The 21,434-nt window shown below is 39.5% G+C and overlaps 1 protein-coding gene across 2 annotated transcripts in view; it reads left to right on the forward strand.

Annotated features, from left to right (window-relative positions):
• Positions 1–1,405: 1,405 nt before the first annotated feature.
• Positions 1,406–21,434, forward strand: part of cfap299 (cilia and flagella associated protein 299) — an 82,137-nt gene continuing 62,108 nt past the window's right edge. The window contains exons 1-2 of one of the 2 annotated variants that reach the window (XM_084945513.1): positions 1,406–1,590; positions 3,748–3,890. In XM_084945513.1, the coding sequence (XP_084801639.1) occupies positions 1,483–1,590; positions 3,748–3,890 (251 nt within the window). In that variant the 5' untranslated portion in view covers positions 1,406–1,482. The remainder of the gene's footprint in view (positions 1,591–3,747; positions 3,891–21,434) is intronic. The other variant, XM_084945514.1, reaches the window with a different exon arrangement.

Genomic DNA, 21,434 nt, shown 5'->3' on the forward strand with positions numbered 1-21,434 from the left:
ACACTTCCAACACTTTTTTTTCTGCAGTGGGCGTTAGATTTTCACCCAAGACCTGAGAAGAAGAATGAGACTCTTCCCAAACTGGTAGGCTATATTTTTCACAAGGAGCAGAAAAGATCTGAGACACAACAACAAAAAAAATTCTGCAACAAACATTTCAGGAGCTCAGTTTACATTGCGACCTGCTCAGGGTTTCGGGGTTCTCTTTGGTTCCTCAGCTGCTGTTGACCGAGAGTAACAGCTTCTGCAGTAAAACTGTACAGTCCATGCTTATATACATACATCCAAATCTCTTTAACACGTACGCTATTACAACAAAAGCTTCTCACAGGGGAAATAAATACCCAGACAAACTTTCTTTCTTTTTTTTTTCTGTTTTTGACAAAGTGAGCTGGCGACTGTCCAGAGTGTATCTTTGCACCTTTTGTCCAACTCAGCCAGGATAGGCTTGTGACCCCTTCTGAAACTAACTACATAAGAAAACAATGGATGGCCCTCTATTGTTGTTGCTTTGTTTCGCAAATGACACAACAGTCTACGCAGTTACTTTTTCCTGAAGACAGACTGTTGATGAGCTTCAGACTGTTTTTCAGCAGCTGCAAGCTTCACTGTATGGTCTCAATTGAAAGTACATCCAAAAACTACTTGGGTATCTGGGTGGATAATGTGCTCTCTTAGAGTGTATTGTGGGCATCTAGGAGGTTTAGGAAGTCTAGGTTCATAAATGTTCCACACTATAAGATGATAGTTTGGACAAAAGCTGCTTCCTCTGCATTATCTACCTACTCTGTCATATTATATCCAATTAGCTGTCCAGTGTGCACTTTAAAATCTGGTTTCCAGGCCCTTAGGTGACAGGTAAGCCTATATTTTTATTCCTTTTTATCTATGGAATATCCTATGATCCAATAAATCAGGAGATGCTGGTTTGCATCCTATGTGGACCATTTTTTAAATTGTAATTTTTTGTCTTTTATTTTATTAATTATTTTATTTTATATTATAATATATATAATATATAATTTAACAGTTATAGCAATTAGAAAATATACACATATTTTATAGTTATATATAATAACATTTTATTTCTATAAATATTTTAGGTGTATTTAAATCAAACTGTGTAACACAATGCTCTTTATTTCTACCACTAAAATAAAAAAATATAAATGACTGGAACCCGCCTTCGTTACCTCACAGGTGAATTCTGTGCGTCATTTCAGCCGTTATATCGTTACAGGCCAGCTGCTTCTCCCGCCTGTTCACAGTTAAAATCATTACTTGTGTGTTTTGCTATTTTTTCTGAAGGAATTGTATTTTTCTTGCACGGTTCTTGTTATAAAAATGATCTCAAAGAATTCCGGTTTACATAAAGGTTAAACGTGATGTCGTCAACTTCCGCTTCCTGTCTGATGAGAAACCGGTAAGGCGGTTGCCATAGCAGCGTGTTCAAATACTCACGAGCACACACGCACACAGAAGATGGAGTACAGCAAATTCAGCCGTTTTCACGATTCTCTAACACAGTTTAAATGTTACGAGGATTATCTGGACTCAAAAGTCACGCCACTGGATCTGTTTTACTTTAAAGTGAGTGAAAAGTACAACTTTTATAAGCACTTTTATCCTACCTATCACTCCTTACACCCCGCTATTTTGTGGTATTGCGCCTCAGAGCCGCACTGACTGAACTACAATTTCTTCATCAATCTACAGCAGTGAATTTTATTAAAAAATAACCATAGGCTCTTCAAAATTACCAGGACTCCTTCAATTCGCCATGTATAAAACCGTCTGAGCTGCCTTCATTAGCTTGCTAGCACATCACCTGGTTCTCGTACGTTAGCCTCTTGATATGTTGCTCATCTAATGTCGCTCCGGTGTGCAAAGCAAGAAAATAAATTTTACACGCTTTATACAAATGTTGTCCATTTCTAGCTACGTACTATCCCGACATTAAAAATATACTCTTAAAAATATGAAAATAACTTCATGGGTGTTTTACAAGGTGTTTACCTGTGATCAACCAAACATAGTTGACAAAAACTTGTCTGGCTTGTGGCATATACTATACCTCAAGTGTTATTTTCATCGACAGTAAATATCGTTTTAAGTTAATATCTGTTTGTTACTGCTCCCTGTTATTTTTGTTTTTCTGCATTGGACTTAGTTCGCTTGTTTCATTAAAAGCAAATTTGACTTGTTGGTGTAATTTCAGTAGTTCAACGCTAGGTGGTAGTCATACCAAGGTTTAGAATAAAACCAGTAACTCACTCTTTATATTCAGTCTGTGGTTTAAACTCTGAATTTAACAAGCAGCTATCATCACTCCATTCTGCTTGTTTCATGCGATAAAGTAGAGAAACAATTACTCGTATCACATGGCAGTCGTACCGTTTCAAAGCCACACAGACAGTACAACGGGCTGTATTACATTTTGTTGTTGTTATTGTTGTGTTGTGCTCGCTATAGACCACAGATTCTTTGCACAAGTAGCACTATTGTATATGAAATTATAATCCATCCATCCATTATCTTCCGCTAAGGTTAGGGTTAGTTATTTCCATATATTTTTCAGGGATGGACGAAAGAGTCAGGAGAAGTAGCTTTCAGGCTGTATATTATCAAATATATGCCTTTAAAAGGCCCTAAATCGGATTTGTTCTTTCTTTCATGTTGGTCTCTTAAGTTTTTCGAGCCACGTATTCTGCTAAATAAGTTGAAAATGAACCTGCCCTTTAGAAATCAGCAGTCCTGCTTCCGTCCAGCAGATGGCGCCCATGCTAATGAGTTATGTGTCTGCTGCTGCTGCGGAATTGTTTGAACACCTGTGTCCACATTGAGAGAACAACGCCTATCTGACCTGATAATCAGCTGCAGTCAATCATTCAGATTCTTCCCTGTGTTGTGACACAGCACACTCAGCCCAGGTCATCTGGCATGTGTAGTTGTGTTGAAAAGGGCCAAGTCTGGATAAATCCACTAATTATGAACCCATTTATCACAGATCATGTTATTCCGGTCTTGTCTCTGAAATGCTGTGTATTACAAAGTGATTTCCACTTTAGCTGATTAGTGTAGATCCTGGTGTGTGCACTCAAATCATCTGTTTGAGTGGATTTTCAGGCCAATTTTAGGACCAGCAAAGGTCTGAGACTCATTTCTGGTCAGCCACATCAAAGCTGAAGGAAAATATAACTTTTCCTCTTGGGTGCGGACACAGGCCCGGCTGCTGGGATTTTGGGTATGAGGACATGTGGCACAAGCTTTGATCTAACAAGCCACTGGGTTTGACGGCGAGATTTGGTTTTTAGATGATGACTTTATGGCTTTGCTTTAATGACAGCAGGTTTGCAAGTGACGATCGGAATAATGTAGCTAAAAATCCCTGCTGACATACATTAATGCTCACACTTACAACAGAAATAGATCTGGAAATAGGAATGAAATCATCCTGAACCCATAAAACTAAAAATGTGGTGGTGTCGGAGAGCAGGTCATCGCTTCCATACTTTTAGGCAGAGCAGTGAAATTACACCTTTTAATCGAAAGACCAGCGTGACAAGTAAATTCTAAAAACCAGCTGAGAAAATTTCAAGTTTTATCTGTCAGTACTCTTATGGTGATTAGTGAGCTCAGAGGCCACAATGTGTAAATTCGGCACTGCAAACGTCTGACAATATCCAGCCTTGACTGTAAAGCATGCTCCCTCTTCTTCACTGATTCTTCTTCTGTTCTCATCTCAAGCAGAAGGAGTTGGCCCTTAAGCTGGTGGAACACGGCCACAGGGGCACGGTCCTGAGCAGGGAGGAATTTGAGGAGAGGAAAGCAGCTGTGCAGGCTGCAGAGGCTGCAAAGAGCAACGCATTCTACGACAGGAGCCGGCCAGTGTGAGTTAACTTCTCACTGACCCCACTGTGCTGTCTGAGGTGTTGTCATTACGACTGACCAGGAGAGACAGATTCACACAAAGCACCAGTTAAATGCTAGAAGAGGTGGGGTTATATTTGGAAAATTAAATGAGGCTGTTTACAGTCCGAATGTGGTCAGAGGATTTTAAAATCAGTCACAGTGGAAAGGGGAAAAAAAAAGTTACTGTTCTGTAGTTCATTATATTCACTTCTCATTTAGTGTGAAAGAATAATATTTTAGTTGAGTGATCCTCAGTTTCTTCCTTGGGTCTTTTTCTGTAGTTGCGGTTGAAGCCAGGGGGCTCCCCGTGAATCAGTTTCTGTGCTTGAGCTGTTTCCATTCCTAACCAGATCTTATATCCCGAGCCATATTTTTGTCAAAGTACCAACTTTTCTGTGTAAACAGTGTCACAGCTCACGTCAAGCAAATTTATTTGTCTTTACTGTTGGGGTGTTTCACATCGTTTCAGATTTGCAGGGGTGCATAATGAGAAGGAAAACCTAAGCTCCATCTGGTGGACTTTGATCCCTTGTTAAAGCAATAATATGTTACTATTTTCTTTTTAAAATAACAACTTCAAAATCATTTTGATGGTACACTGACTTGTAATAGGGCGAGCGGCTTCTCTTTCAACGCCTGCTCTGGCAGTATGTAACGTGGGTGAGTGGGTACAAACCTCCGAGAGAACTGTGTTGCCAAGAACACTGAGAGCGGAGCTCAGCAGATCAGCTACCGAAGACACGGTGCCCAGCAGCAGACGACTGGTGGAACAAGAGGAAGCGGCGTGCAAGAAAGCTTTAGAGGGGTAAACTGATCGGGCTTCTATAGAATTCTATAGAAGAATTAGCACAACCAGGTTAGCTAGTCCTGTGTTTGTTCCGGCCAAATTTTGTTCACTGTATAATAAATTATACCCGCTCCAGCTAAGATTAAACACACAAAAGGAAACAAGGAGCTATTTAGCTTTCTAATGACCAAAGCTTGGCTCAATAACAACTTGCCGGACTCAGCTTTTTAGCTTGATTCTTCTTTTTCAAGTGGGCCAAGACTTGAAGTCTGGGAAAAACCGATGATGGCGGGTCTGCACATGTAGGTTGGTGCAAGAACTGCGCTGTGATTAACAACTGTTCAGTAGTAGAGAAATATATTACAGTCAAATACCCACCGCTGTGTCTTGTTTGATGTTTGGCTGCGTTAGCAAAGTCAGGGTCTACTCCAGTGTATGAACAGGGATTATTTATTATATATACTGTTTTTTTTTTTTTTTCTTTTTTCTTAGACATAAGCTCCATCTGTTGGGTTAGCTTACTGTTGTTTTTACACATATCTTGACAGATACGGTAGTAGAATTAAAACTTCCACAAGGAAAGAGCTTTTTAAAACCTTATGTTGGCACCAAACCTTTAGTTTTTTAATTTTGGGGGCGATCGTGGCTCAAGAGTTGGCAGTTCGTCTTGTAATCGGAAGGTTGCCGGTTCGAGCCCCGGCTCCGACAGTCTTGGTCGTTGTGTCCTTGGGCAAGACACTTCACCTGTTGCCTACTGGTGGTGGTCAGAGGGCCAGGTGGCGCCAGTGTCCGGCAGCCTCGCCTCTGTCAGTGTGCCCCAGGGTGGCTGTGGCTACAATGTAGCTTGCCATTACCAGTGTGTGAATGGGTGGATTACTGAATGTGTAAAGCGCTATACACATACAGGCCATTTACCATTTAATAGGAACCATAAGTAACCAAATAAAGGTCATGTTTTTATTAAGGCTTTAAACCAGACATTAATTTAGGTGATGTCAAAGTGGCTTTGTCCATCCATGGTGTCTCTGGCTGGATCCATTCTACCCTTGTTCAACATATATTTTGGCTAAACCACCAAGGCACAGCATCCACGGCAGCAGACATCTACACATGCACCAGTAAGTTCTGCTTAACACCAACAACAGGTGGAGCTTTTAGACCGTTACTGAGCAAAACTCTAAAAACAAAACAAAGTACTGTAGCTCTCAGCTTCAATTTTGTTTGTGGCAGATGATGGTTGTCAGTATTTCGAACCTCACCAGTCTGACTGGGTGTTCATCAGTATAAAACTACTTGCATTTAATCACACTGTGTATTCATGCAGTAGTGTTCAGAAGGAAAATACCAGTTTGTTTTTCTCAAATGATGGAGATGGTGTGCAGGTACAATTACACATGAGGACACAAGTATTTGCCCCTCACTATTAATAATAAATGTTTGTCCTTCTTTAACAGAGCAAGAGATTTTTAACATAGCACTTTGAAACATACTTTCTTTAGAAAGCATCAATTATTTCTGTTATTTCTGATTGATTTCAGATAAAAAAAATACCAGGGCCAATGTTATAAGGGATTGTTAGCTATTTTTAGCCATAGCACAAACCGCTGGCATGCAATGATATGCTTTAATTTTGCAATGCTCTAATCTATAAAATCAAGTTAAGACTAAGGGATTTTTTTTGTCCAATTTACGTAGTATCAAAACTTCAGCAAGAGTTTGAGATGTCACTTGAGAAAGCATCATGTTAAACACAAACGAAATCAGCAGAAAATGCATATACAAACTTATCACAGTGTTTTCAAGTGCCAAGAACTGAAGCGAATCAGAAATTCAAAGAGAGCCACACAGTGCAGCACCAGTCTGGCAGAGGTAGGAAGCAAAGATTTGAACGACTGGGGAAAAAAAGTGAGAGATGTGTCTAAAGACCCAGGAACATCTGCCAAGACACTAAATTACTTAGCCAAGTTGTAAATTGTAGTCTCAAAGGAGACAATCATTGGCACCCTGCACAGTAAAAAAACCCAAAAAAACTCCACTTCTGCAAAAGAGATGCCTTCAAGCCAGACTGAAGTATGCTAAGGACAACCTGAAGACAGATTATATATACTGGAAGTCTGTCCTTTGGTCAGATGAGGTGAAACTAGAGCTCTTTGACCCCAGAGACAATGTTTACATTTGGAGAAAGAAGGAAGAGATGTACAACCCAAAGGACACCATCCTCACAGTGAAACGCTGTAGAGATGCTCAAGTGTGCCTGGAACACCTTGAATTCTCTCAGGGTGGAAGGACTCGTGAAGAAAGAAGGATTCTGAAAGAAAAACTCAAGCAGTCAGTAGCAAAACTGGCTCTGGGTCATTTCTTTATCCTCCAACACAACAGTGAGAATGTCACTCCCTCCAGAAGACCAAAGTTAAAGTTACTGACCGGCTTGCACAAAGCCCTGATTTAAATCCCATTGCAAATTTGTGGGGTGAACTGAAGACCAAGGTCCATGCCAGAAGATCATCAAATGTTGAGGAGCTTGAGAGATTTGCCAAAGAAGAATGGATTTGCTCAGGAGGCGTGTTTGAGAGACTTGTCGAAAACTGCAATAAATGACTGCAGGCTGTTATTCAACAAAAAGGATTCACACTTGAGTATAAGCATCAGGGGGGTAATAATTTTAACCCTGCTAATTCTTGGTTTTTCTGAAAAATAAATCTTCATGGGGGGGCTAATAATTTTGTCCTCATCTGTATAAAAAAATACAAATGAAGCAAGTAGTAACTTGACTTTCTGTCTGATATCAACTGAAAAATTATTATGTTGATATAGACTTACTGTTTTTGAACCGCAACTGTATATGAGTCATGTTTTGTTTTGTTTTTTAATTTATGCATCATAGGTCACTATATCGTTTAGATTCTCCCTGTGGCTATGAGACACAATTTCTGTCTTCCTGAATGAACCATGTGTTGGAAAGGAAATGCATTTTTGGCAGAAGTTCTGCACTGTTAATAAAAGCCTGACAGGTTGTAAAATTAGATTTTTTTTTCCTTATAGCTCTGATTTGCATGGCTGCATTTTTTTTTTTAGCACTTTATATTATTTTAAAAAGACAGGGCAAATGAGACCAGCTCATCAACTTCACATCCTCTGACTTTTGTTTGAACAAGGCCTCCCTGTCTGTTTAAATTTAGATATAAAAAAAAATCTTAACAAAAATAAGCCAAAACTACAAACTGAAGTCCTCTATATACTGCCCGAGATAGTGATCACACAGATATTTGATAAAGCCAAGTGTTTGTGGTGTCTACTTTGATGACAAGCCAGACAGGTAACATCATATATGCGCGCGCACACACACACACACACACACACACACACACACACACACACACACACACACACACACACACACACACACACACACACACACACACACACACACACACACGAGTATCCAAACATTTACCTGCTAGGTGTTGAATTTGATTGAACCCTCAGATGGTTATCCAAACGTGCAGATGTCTCGTCGTTCCCCCTCCCCATGGCCCCCCTAAACATCAGTGACACTCGTGAAATGGGAGCCTCCACACCTGCAGTTACAGTGATATTAGGGCACAAAGCCTTTCATCTTGTCCCAACAGGATCCACGGAAATGTTGTACTGGAACATTGGGATGTTATACACACAGTAGTCTGTTCCCTTTCCAAGATCTACATCCATGAAACCGTTTCCAAAGGCTGTGATCATATTTGTAAGCTCTTAACAGTGTTTGGACTACAGAATTGGATTCTTCACATTATCCAATCAGACCGATTTTAAATGAATACTCCAAGGACGATTGATCTTTGTAAAAGCTTTTGTTTTTAAGCGGCTCTGAGAGATTTCTAGCTTGCTTCTTCTTAGAGGACAGCAGCTGTTGTCAGCTTGGATTTACAACACTTAGAATGGATTATGTCCCGTAGTCACCGTGGAAAAAAACCCATCTCCCTGTCCATGAAGTGTTCTTAAAGGATTCATTCAGCATAATCGGCTTCTCAGCTGTTGATTCATGTGTTGACTGTGTTTCAAACAACTGTCTCTTCTTTCTTTTTTTTTTGTAAGAGCTTTGAGAGCAAAAGGAGGCAAGGAGGAGCTTATATTGTAAAGTTGACCGTACTGTCACCCATTAGTTTGCTTGAAGGCTTGAGTCAGCAAGCCTTCTGCGTTTTGGCTATTGCCATCTTGTTTATTTTAAACCAGGTGTCACGTCAGAGTTGACATAAACTCAGAAATTCAGCTGGAAAATGGTTACTGGGTACTTATGGTTAGACTTCTTTTACCACCACAGAAGTTTCCTGATGTTGTGCATTAGAATGTACTGCCCAACATCCACACTTGTGCATTGGCTTCACTTTTTTTCAAAGGCTTAGAGAGTACTTTGTTCATTTAGGTCCCAGTTACAAAGGCCTTGAGACTGGTCAGCAACCGTCTGGCAACCACTGGTTGCTAGGACAAAATGTGTATTCCCAAACCAGTAGTTGAGTGGCTGCTGGAGAATTCTGTCTGTTTCCAGGTGAACTTGGTCACAATGAGGGTGCTACACAAAAAGCACTCCTTGTGATTGCTTCAGTCGTTCGCAGATTTCTGCAGTTGCACAGAAGACCGATCTGCAAACACTCATTGTTTACTCTCTTCGCTTACCTCTAATGAAACATGGAGAAGTGTGATGCAATATGGAAACATTTACTTTCAAAGTTGTCTTACACCAAATGTGTTGTTGCTGCATTCAGCATATTTCAATAGGTGCAACTTTTACTTTAAATGTAGGCATTCAAATTTCTGGTTTGCAACACACTATTTCAAGTTTCACTACTTTTTGGCGAGGTGTTTGCGAGTATTGGCAGACTTGTGATTGCAGCAACATGCTAGCAACCAAAGTAATCGCATTGATGTTTTTGCCACATTTTATACCAAGTTGAGCAATCAGTTACAGACTAGCGACTGTCTGCAATCTCCAGCAATCACTTGGTCCAACTGGTCATGGAATACAAACTTTTACACACACATACACACAACTGCCTCTGTAAATAATGGGCCATAGCTGAAATACGCCTCACTCATACATTTTATGCCATATTTTACTGAGCTGAGTTAACTCTAGCAAATGATTTTTTTTAATCCCGTCAAAGGTATTTAACAGACGTGTTACATTATTTCAAAAAGAAAACTCTCCATGTGGGATCTGATTCTGTTCTCTGTCAGTGATAGCTTATAGCAACGTTAATGTTAATTTTATTGCATTAAATTTAATCCTTAAATAATCATCTGCTGTATCAGCTGTCTTTGAAGTTTTCTCACACTTTTATTAGTCAGTGTCTGACCCACTCCGGTGCCAACAACCTATAGCTGACTGAGCACCTTTCCCCCCCCCCCCTCATGTATGTCTTTTGAACTGATTAACAGCTTTCATAGCTTTCCCACACTTGGAAATTTGACATCCTCTAAAAGACCTTGACATGACAGAAAAAGAGCTGTACATCATTTACAGACTTTCCCCATTAAAGTTGCACGTCTGAGCTGCGTCCCCCTCTCTGTCTAAATGCAGATTGCTCTTTCCTCTGTGGTTTTTCTGATTGGATTTCCACCACACAGACCCCTTGACCTCCTGTTGTGGTCAGATTGTGAAAACATGGGCCCCAGGATGCAAAGTACCACCTGCAATGTGGCTGAATACAATCAGTACAAGGCTCTGAAAAACGACTTTGGCAACAAAGACTGGCAGCAGCACGGTAAACAGAATAAATGTAGTTGTTGGCTGAAAAAGAAATTGTTTTTCCATATTTTCAACAAATCACTTCTGTTTGCTTCAAACATGTATTCTTTCCTAAAGATTTCTGCACCTGCATGCTTCTCTCATGGCACTTGGTAGCCATGCTGTTTTGGGAATGCCTTTTGCCTTCTCTGCAGGCTTTAACCTATGTCTCCCAAGGCATGTCTCTTTTCACAGTTCTGTCACTGCTCTGTTTTCTCCCCCCTTCCTTTCTCTTCTCTTCAGCCTCCCTGGGCTCTCTTGGAGACCTTTAGTGCCTGCAGGTGTATAAATAGAGCTGTTTTCAATTAAGGCCTAACCTCGACTATAGCGTGCATCTGATCAATGAATGCCCCTGCACCTGTGGTAATAAAATACCAGGGGAGTGGAGATAGTGCAGTGAATGCTAATCAGATGTTGCCCTGTTGTTGCCCTGTCTCATTTTTAAGAACAACAGGCTCCTCCTGACTGCTTGGCTGTGAAAGAGGGGGGCTTTGCCAACACATCACAAAAAAGACTGAACAAAAGAGCTGAAATTCAGTATGTGATTTGGAAAAGGAAACTTGGATGAATGGGATGCTTAGTGAGTTGTATGGATGTTTGGCTTGGGGGAAACCAAAGGCGTTATCAGAATTTGCAAATAGTTTTAGTCTCCTGGCTTCGATTGGTGGTTCCATTTTTTTGATGTTCAAGTTGATAAAAAATAGATTTGTTAAAGGGAAAGTTCACCACAAGATCAAATGTACGTATTTTGTCTCTGGTATGTAGTGTTATTTCTCCATTTATATAGATTATTTGGTTGTCAGTTGCTTAGTTTTGGAGATAACTGACTTGAATCTTGAATATAAGGGATCTAAATGGCAAACATGTCCCTGTGCAGAAGTAAACATGATCTAACCATGATGCATGGCTGTCAGATTATTTCATTTATATCTCTGGCTTCATAGATTTTGAAAAAAAGATAGTGGACAACTTTTTCACCTTTACTTTCTTTATCCGCGGGCTTCCCCCTTTCCCTAAAAGCCAGATTCCAGAAATCATAATCCTGTTACACAAAAAGAAACATGAATATTCTTAATAAGCATCACAAACTTATTGAAGTTCCAAAAGAAACTTCTCTTTGTAAATGTAGAAATCTTTTTAAAGTAGGCTTCCTTGAACTCTGTGCTGGTGACTGAGTTGGGCTTTTAGGGAGAGGCAAATGCACTCCTCTGTAAAGGAAATGGGTGTGCTTGATTTTATGACATGAAATAAAAAGAGAGCTTTGCAGTGGAAACGAATGCAAAAAGCAATATTTTTATCCCAAATGTCTTGTTTTCTTTATATTGGAAGTTATGGTTAATTAAATTAAAATCAGATGAATAGCCGAGCCCTACCCCTTACTGTACCTCTCACCATGTGAAGGCAAGTAAAGATTGTTAGAAGCTCCAACATGAAGCTGCTAACAAGATTTGTAGATACTTTTTTTTGGGTGCTTTCTGGAGAGAGACATTTGTGCTGAATTTGTATTTTTAATCCAGTTCACGCCAAAAGGAACTATTACAGCGAAGATGGCCTTTTAAGATCCTATCCAAATAGTTCAGTTAATGAATATGTAGTGTTGTGTTCTTTATCAAATATTCATACTCATATCATCAACCTGCTGCACTTTGGAAACTGCTTTGTGTTTAATGTGTGCAGAATAGATCCATGTCTGGGGTCTTAGTGTTGCATTTTGCATCAGGCAGGACTAACATTTGACATAAATTCAGAGACAAACAAGAGGAGCAGCAGAGCGCTGCTGAACAGACATGAGGCCTCGGTTTCCCTCCGCTCTGGCTCTGACTCAGGCTCAGGCTCAGAAGTCCATGTCAGCATATGTCCTGACCTCGCGTGCTCACGGCAGTCCTGCGAGGTTTCCATCAGGCTCCCCGCGATCTTCCTACAGTCCAAACCACAGCCACGTTCATTGTCCATTGTGCTGCTACGTTTTTACAGTCTGCCTCAAGAATTCTGCGCTCTCTAACTCTCTACTCTATATTAAAAGTGAGCTATCATTTGTGGTGCCAAGTAAAACCAGTGCCACGAACACGCACACTGCACATTTCACTGCGGATCCAACCTCCAGATACTTAGCAAAAATAAGTTTGTGTATGTGACTGACATGAGAAGCCTCACAAAGCTGATCCCAAACTCTCTCTTTTTTTTTTCTTTTTTTTTTAAGAGAGCCAAACCCCCCGCCACTCTCCTCCACTGCTACTCTGGTGAGGGCCCTTGGGCGACGAGGTTTTGCAGTCTCTATTACATGTGCTGTCAAGCCAATTGCCTTGCTTGCACTTTGTGATTTTGGACGGGTGTGTAAATTTGGAGCTCTCCACTGCAAGAGCTGTCCAGAGACAGACATCCTGCAAGGCTTAAGCTTGCCACCACATCCCTCCATGCACCTCACAAATGAAAATATATGCCACTTTTTAACCAGCTGGTGCAAAAGATAATAAATAACAAGCTGTCATTTGACCTAAATGTTTCCACATTTTCTTTTCGTGTATCATATTAATGATTAATAAAACAGATGTACCTGCTTACTGCTACTTGTAACACAGTGCATCAAAGTGTTGTCACTCGCTTGCTTTTCATGGAGTTTTCCAAACAAGCCAGATTTTAACAATAAGATTTTGGCTGATTGTAGTTTGGTTTCTCTGAGAGTATTCAGTGTTTTACATATATTTCCATTAGTGTCCATGTCAACATTTGCAAAAGAGACGACGGCAAATTTTAAATTCTGTAACTTTAATATCCTAACACATTGCTGTTGTAGTTTAAAAAATAGAGTGAAGCATAGGAAAAGTTTAACTACCTTAAATAAATATATAGTTATATTTAAAATAATACTTTTATTATTCTGTGCAAACAAATTGCTTTAAAGCTATAGAAAACAGTGATTCAGTCTCTGGTGATTCATAATATCTGACTCATAATATAGCTTAGCGGCCCTAATGATGGATACAAATAGTTTTCTACATCATAAGGCTGTAAATCTGTATTGCTATCTATGTCTTAGTATTTATGTATGCTATAGTTGGTGGAGTATTGTTATGGATTCATCAGGCAAGATCCGATGGAATTGCTTTAGTTTCCATCCATCCATCCATCCGCTGCTTGTTTGTGTCTGGGTCATAGGATTAGCAGTTTAAGCAAATACTAATGGAGTGTCTAATTGTTTTAATTCAGTTTGGAAGATAAGCAAAGTTTTGGACCACAAACTTAAATACTTAAATACCAGCTCCTGAGTAGTTACACTGCTAAATAAGAAGAAATTAAAAATAGAGCTCTGCAGGCTCCATTGTGGCACTGCTTTGCTCGAGTCAGCTTGAGCCATGTCTACATATTGAAGCTCTCCACTGCCACTTGGAGGCACTGCCAAAGCATCAAGCAGCTGAAGTTCTACTCTTAATTATGTTTGTGTTGATTGTGTTACAGAGAAGACGAAGAGTTTCTTAGAAATAGTCTACTTGCTTGTTGGTGTGATTCCTATTATCCTTCTCTTTGGGTAGTTTCAGTAGAAGTGCAAATGGACACCAACACAGGACCATAAATCTGCTGTAAAAAAGTTGGTGCTAAGGAAATTCTTGACTAATCAGCAGCTGAAATTGGTTGAAAAATAGTTTTAAATGATTTCATATGTGTTGCTTTGGATTACAGTGTAAGCTAATAAGCTGATGAGGAAGAAACCACATTGCTGACATGTGCACTGCAGAAAGTCATTCAAGGATGAGAGCTCGCCCTCTCATTTTAGGACTAACAATTGGGTAGATTTTCCAAAACTTTCACGTTTCCTGTTGCTCTCTTGAAATCTACACATCGGATTCAAATTCAAAACATGGATTTGAATCATTGTAGTCTTACTCTTTTTCTCTTGTTGTTTGGAGGACATTATCCTTCACTGATTACAGAGGATTTGCTTTGTATGTTTCCCAAATGGAATACATCTTAATAGGAGCTCCGTTGAAAAGAAATGACAATGATTCCTTTGATCCACATTTAAAAACAAGTACTTTTTAGGCAGGCGGTACACAATATGTAACCCCCACAACTCCGAAAGCCAAGGTGGCCACAGTATACAAAGAAAAGTCAGGTATAATATCATGTATGCCACATGTGTAACTGATACATTCAACTCATTGTAATCAGAGGTGACAGAGGATTTTATAAACCCCCCCAAAATAAAGTAAATTGTCATGCTGTGTGGAATTTCCCTTGACGTCCACCAGCCCAAAATAATATTTTCCATAAGATTCATTTTCCCAATCATGCCGAGGAAAAATATTCTGGTACAGTATGTGTTGTTTCTAAAGAAATCACTGTACTATTGAAAGTTCCCATCTGTTACACTGTTAAAAGCTGCAGGCTAATGAAATCTTCAATCTGCTAATCTTTCCTAAGAATAAAATAAGGAATTATTCTATAGCACCACATCTGTTACCTGTCATTGGATCAAATTCTCGTCCAGTTGCTGCATATTTATTTGCAAACCAGTGATTCCAAGTTAAGGTGGAATGCTACTCCACTTTTCCAGAAAGAACTTTTTAATGACAGTCAATGGTGGGAACTATTTCCTGTAGCAACTTTTCACACATGAAAGACAGTTAGCTGTAGATCACATTTATTGAGTGTGATAAAATTTCACAAGCCTAGAATAAAACAAAACAAATGTTATAAAATCAATAAAAATTAGGATTCAAAGTTGTTTTTTTTTAAGAATAGATTCATTATTTAAAAAAAATAGAACGTAAAGAAAATATACTGAAGGGAAAGATATGGGCTTTAACCAATTAATTTAAGCATGTTACAGTATTCTTGGTCTTATCTTAAACTATCTTATCTTCTGTTAAAAATGACAAATTATTTGTGGATGTCATCACTTACAGTATATTATTTTCCCGAAAACTTGTTTTGTTTTTTTTTCTCATCCTGTCAGCTCCGAAGTCCACTTATTTAAGTTTCTTCTGTCAGACTTTCTGCTGTTTTCTTGCATTAGACGTACTTCTGTCTTACAATGCTGTTACCATTTTCTCCACTTGACCTAGAGCAGTGGTTCTTAACCTGGGTTCGATCGAACCCTAGGGGTTCGGTGAGTCGGTCTCAGGGGTTCGGCAGAGCCTCCGCCATGACATGCACGGCTCATTTTGTGCACCAGTAAAAAACATATCTATGTCTTGAATTTGAAAAAAATCATATTTTATTTTTCACTAAAGAGGGGTTCAGTGAATGCACATATGACTCTGGTGGGGTTCGGTACCTCCAACAAGGTTAAGAACCACTTACCTAGAGGTAAATGTGTTTTCCTAAATAAAGAAATGGGTGCAGGGCAGTATATGGGTAGCTGCAGGTGCCTGTTGGTTTTGATTTGCTAGCTTGCGTATAGTGGAAAGAACGAAATAGGCCAGTGCACAACTTCATGAATCTGACAGTAATTTTGTGTATCTGCTTGGGTATGAACCTTTTTATTTAAATTATTTGGTGGTCCAAACTACAGCATATTTTAGTGGTTAAAAAAAAAGTCTCACTGTGTATCACTAGTGGGTGGGTGAGAGTGAGTGAGTGGACTGAATGAGCGTGTGTCCATGGCTGGGCTTGTGTTTGGGGCTTCCTGAGCCCTGGCCCCTGTGGGACATAATCCCTGCTGGACTTTTCTGCCCCTCCCCCGGATACAGATGCTTGTTGGTTCCGGGGTACGTAACTGCCCCTTAAGGGGGGGTTCTCTGCCGGGTGCTGTGTGGTTCCTGGGCACCTGGGGCCCTTGAATCGTACCAGGGTGCCCGTTGCCTCTGGTTCTCTAGGACTCTCACCCTTTGGCCGTGGGCTCCCCATCTGGGGTCTACCTCCTTATCTTGCTTGGATGAACGCACGGATGTGTGGTCTCAGGTCTTTGGTACTCCTGGGGGCTGTGGTTGGCGAGGTTGTCCTGTTTCCATCTCTGTCTGCCTCTGGCCTTGGGTTTGGGGGCAGGCTCCCACCCTTATCAAGTACATTTGTGACAAAGACACATACATAGACTCACACTCTCTCTCTCTTTCTCTCACATTCACACTCACACTATAAGAACATTGCTGATTTACGTATGTGTGTATTTTCCAGTTTTTGGGTTCCAGGTGCTGTATGTTTGCTAAGGCCAAGCTGTATGAGAAATTATATATATAAGAATCTATAATTGTAATGCAGCTGACAAAGCTCCAGAAAATACAGAATTACGGGATGACAGAATAAGATCCGACTGTTTTCTGTTGTTTTAACAGACAACATGGACTGTCAGATATGTTTTTGTACAATCAAACAGTATACACAATCAAATGCTCTTTCCAAAAAGATATTAGAAATATGAAAACATGAATTCTCCAATGCATCCAATAAGATTAGTCAGTGTATACTAATAAGAATAAATAGTGTAAAAACAACAGTTTAAGAACCTTGCAGCTCAGGAAGAAGCCCTCTGGGTTTTGCTATGCAGTGCAGTGGTGTGTTTACACATATATAAACACACTTGGAAGATATTGGTTATGCAGTAACAGCTGTTCACCCCCAGCAGAGGTGAACAAAACATTACATAAACTCCAGTTTGTAACACAGCGACCAGGAGTTTTTGTTGAGTTTCTGATTGTGTCATATTTTCATGTAATGATTTCATAATTTATTGAGTTGCAGTCAAGTTAACAGGAAACCCTGTTAACTTCATGGCAGGTGTTGTCGTTGCTTTTACTGAACACTGCAATGCAACATCTGGAGGGTGTGGTTGTTATGAGATGCTGTCAGTAGGTAGTGTTGCACGATATTCGCTCTGGATGTGTTTTTCTTTCTGTTTCATGCTTTAGGATTGCTAGCTATTTAAAAAAAAAAAAAAAAAAAAAAAAAAATTTTTTGCCCACATATGCATTTTCTACTGCATACTGTTTTAGCTACTTTCTCACTTATTTAAGTGGACTTACAAACTAGCATTTCAGTGTCAGAACCACAACTAAATGAACTTCAAAAAATATTTATCAATCTTTGATGCAAAAGGCTCATTAAAAAAAAATACGAAGAAAGAGCGCTAGCAGTGAGCTCTTGCACAGACATGTCATTGGAATGGTGGTAAAGATCAACGTGACTGCACACTTGTGTCATCAAGCCAGCTACACCAGCCGTGCCAGGTTACAAAAATCAAGAGGTGCAGGCGATCCAGAATAAAACAAAACTGCAATGCCATCTAAAAGACTTGTGCACAGTTAAATTCATTCAGGTATATATAATAATATTAAGTGCATAGAATTGGTAGATGGCTTGAGCTTTTTTCCTAACAAGAGATAAAGTTACAACTGTAAAATGGTCAAAGTTGTAAAGTCCCGACTGTGGGCATTACACACTGCTGTGCAGTGTTTGGCATCCGATAAGCCTTTTAACGCCGCTAAGGCCGCTACTTCAACTGGACTTCCTGGATCATATTTCGTTGTCTCACTGGTACCTTAAACCGCACCACCACTAACCCAGCCCCCTGCAGTGTTTTAATCCAGCCCCGTTTAATCGGTGTCTTTTTAATAATAAGAGGTCTTGTTAGGAAAATTTGTACAAGCAAAGTAGTGTTTTCGTTTTGGCGAGCAAGGTCTTAAAAGATTTTGAAATCCCAACTCAGAAAAACTGTCCAAGTGTTAAAGACGCAGATACGCTGACACTTGCATAGCGTCCAAAATTAGATTTATGATGTTTTCTAGCCTTTCCCCCTTTGAACTGGCACACCAACACATATTCTTTGCAAAAGTAATTTCATATCTGCCGTGCAAATGCTCTTAGACAGATTTATTTTTTTCACAAAGCCAGATAATAACTGCTCACCTCCTCCCTCATTTCTTTTCTTTGAATTCCATGGACCACCTGCATGACCACAATCCAAAAACAAGACACTGGAGGCACATGGGTGGATCACTGTGAGAGTAATGCCTAGTCATTAGCCACTAATCAGCATCATTTAATAGTGAAATTCTTGTTATTCCTAAATGAGGCTTGATAAGAAATTTGTTAATTGACAGGAAACTCAAAATCTCAGCGGTCCGGTCCATATGCTTTACTGAAGTCTTACTTACTGAAGTCTCCGTGACTGTGTGTGTTGCTTTAGCTACTGGATGGGGTAACCCCAGTCACTTGCCTCCTCAACACCTGTGTTTACTTTGGGGCCTCAGTCCCCATGACCCAGCAGCAATCCTTCACTCACTCAGAAGATGAAGTGAGCTTCTAGCCTCCAAATATGTGCTGTCCATGCACTTTTACCACTGTGTGATTCCTCTAAGACTTTCATTATGGGGTACTGGCCAAATGACTAGTATAAATTACAAGCTTGGTCCAAATTCTAGTAAAGTTAAACATTTAGATCCTGTTCTGTTTTACTGTAATGTCAAGTTAATCTAAGAGCAGAAACTGCCTGTTTGTCTGTGCTTGTTGTGGATGTTAAGGCTTTCTTAAAGTGCTTTGGGAATGGAAAGTGAATTTGAGGAGCCATTAATGTAGAATATAACTGAACCTGTCTGCTCTTTGGACAGTGAAGCAGACAGAACTGGATTCAAGATGGAAGAAACAGATTTATTACCAACTCACAGGTGTCTGCAGGAACGTTTGGGATCATTACTTCCTTTCACATTGCCTGTAAAGATCCAAGTACTGAACCTCAGTACACCATTTGGTTCTGTTATGTGTCAAGTAGTTTTATAAGTGGTCAAGTAGACCTACTAAAATAATTGACTGCATATTCAGTCAGATCCTTAATTGAGAAAGATTCAGTGACTCCTCCTACAAAAGTACAAATTATACCTAATTTAAATTTGGTGAGTGTCCCCTTTGAGGTTTTTTCATCTCTGGACCTCTTCTAGTGCTGCTGAAGTTTTCTGTGAATTTTCTGTTCTGACCACTTGTATTTGTGCATTAGCAATTTTTATTCACACAGAAGGCAAACATCTGCCTTTGTGTCCCAAATTTCATGCTGACACTAAACAGTGGTAGTTCCTACAACACTCTTGTGTTAAAGAACCCGCAATTTCCAACCCACAAAGCACTGCTTGAGGTCAGGAGCATAACTAGGAAAATGCTGATCCTTATTTAATTATTCCTTAGGTTGTGGGTTGAAATCTATTCCTCACAACCAGGTAATTCTCTCCGTGCTCATAGCACGTTTTTCGGCCACACCAGCACAGATAACCAGCAGAATGAGATGTGCCTTTGTCTGCTTTCCCAAGATCCAAATCAAGTTAAAGGTGCTGCTTTGGCAAAATGAAGACCAGCTCACATCACAGATAAAATATAGCGCACAAGTGCCCAGAAAACATTTTGACACTGAGTAACTGTTGACTGGAAGTATTTTCTAAATATCCAGTCTTGGTTAAAAGTTCCAAATTGATTGATGAGCCCATGTCAAGAGGTGGTTCGGTGCAGATTAGTAAGAATTTTCTGTTGGATCTAAAACTTGACACCCATATAAGCACTAATATCAAAGAATTGAAAATAACACCCAGGTATTATTTTTAGTTATTTTAATAGATAGATAGAACTTTATTAATCGCAAGGGTAGATTCCTCCGGGAAATTCAGTTTCCAGTAGCAGAACACGGAAACAAATGTTTCTTTTATTGTTGTAATCCTAATATGTTTGCCTAGGTCTCTCTTGTAAATGAGACATTAAGTCTCAGTGGAACTAATAAAATCAAACCCACAAAAATACATATAGCTACATGGTACAGACCATCCAAGAAGTTCTGCTCACTCCAAGTGAGTGAAATTCTGCCATTTTATTAGTGAGTTACTTAGCAATGGTTAGCATGTGCGTCTGTGCATTCAACCCATTCCATTTATAAATTCAGATTTGCTAACCAATCCGTATGGTGTTAGTGCGCCGCCATCTCGTCCAAATACTTTCACTCCTTGCAAAAAATAAATAAATAAATAAAAAATAATGGCAAAAAAGCTCACTTTGGTCTGTTTAACTAACTAAAGAAGAAAGAACGGTTTGTTTGGTCTGTTTAACTAAATATTTTCTGAGTTGATTAGCGACCATTTTTAATGGATCAATTTGTCCCACAATGCACTGTTGGGAAATGGGCTTTGATGATATGATTACAAATGAAGATGAAACTGCATAAATATAAAGTTGAATTTAGGTGAAAAAAAAAAAAAAATATATATAGTTCAGTTCCACGTTATAAGTGAAATACTTAACACTACTTGAAAGATTGGACATAATGCACTCATGGGAAATCTGTCGAGAATTTCAGATTTTGTTTGTGTTCATCACTGTTCCAGAAAACTGAAGTAACACCGGAGTTGCATGTTCTACTCTATTGTAGCTTATTTAAAGGCTGTTCTGCTTTTTTTTTTTTTTTATTTATTTACATTCTTTCTTCTTCATGTTTTACCACAACTGAGAAGTCACCAATGGCCTGTTTACTGCCTTTAAGATGTTAACTTGGTGTGGATCTGATGAATGTTTTGCCCAGTCGCTTCTGGATGCGTGCCAAAGTTCTGCTGCTCATACTTCAGTGTTAACTGTTCAAATATTAGTGCCAATGTTTTTTCAGGTGTGGATATGTTTGTGTGCGCCAGAAACAAGTCTCCATGGAAACAGGCTGGCCTAAGTGTAAAAAGTAAAAAGTCATTGAACTCAGATATGATTAATAGCATCTTGCTGGAACCTTCTGCTGATTTTTGTACATTTAAGATGTATTTTAGAATAAAAACCCTACTTATTAACAACTTAATTTGATACCTTCCGTTAAGAATTTATATGTGGAAGCGTTCTCAGAGCTAGATAAGCTTTGGTGAAGTGCTGTGGATGACATACTAGATGCTGGCTTGAGTCTGCGGGATTATACTTGTAAATTGAAAGGAAAGTCATGCAGACAGAGAGCGGAAATATATCTCTTCTACAGTGTCAAAGGAGATAAAAAACAAATCAATGGCCAATTTT

The sequence above is a fragment of the Perissodus microlepis genome, chromosome 12 (assembly GCF_051167445.1).
Source record: "Perissodus microlepis isolate ML-2025 ecotype Zambia chromosome 12, ASM5116744v1, whole genome shotgun sequence".
Taxonomy (NCBI): Eukaryota; Metazoa; Chordata; class Actinopteri; order Cichliformes; family Cichlidae; genus Perissodus; species Perissodus microlepis.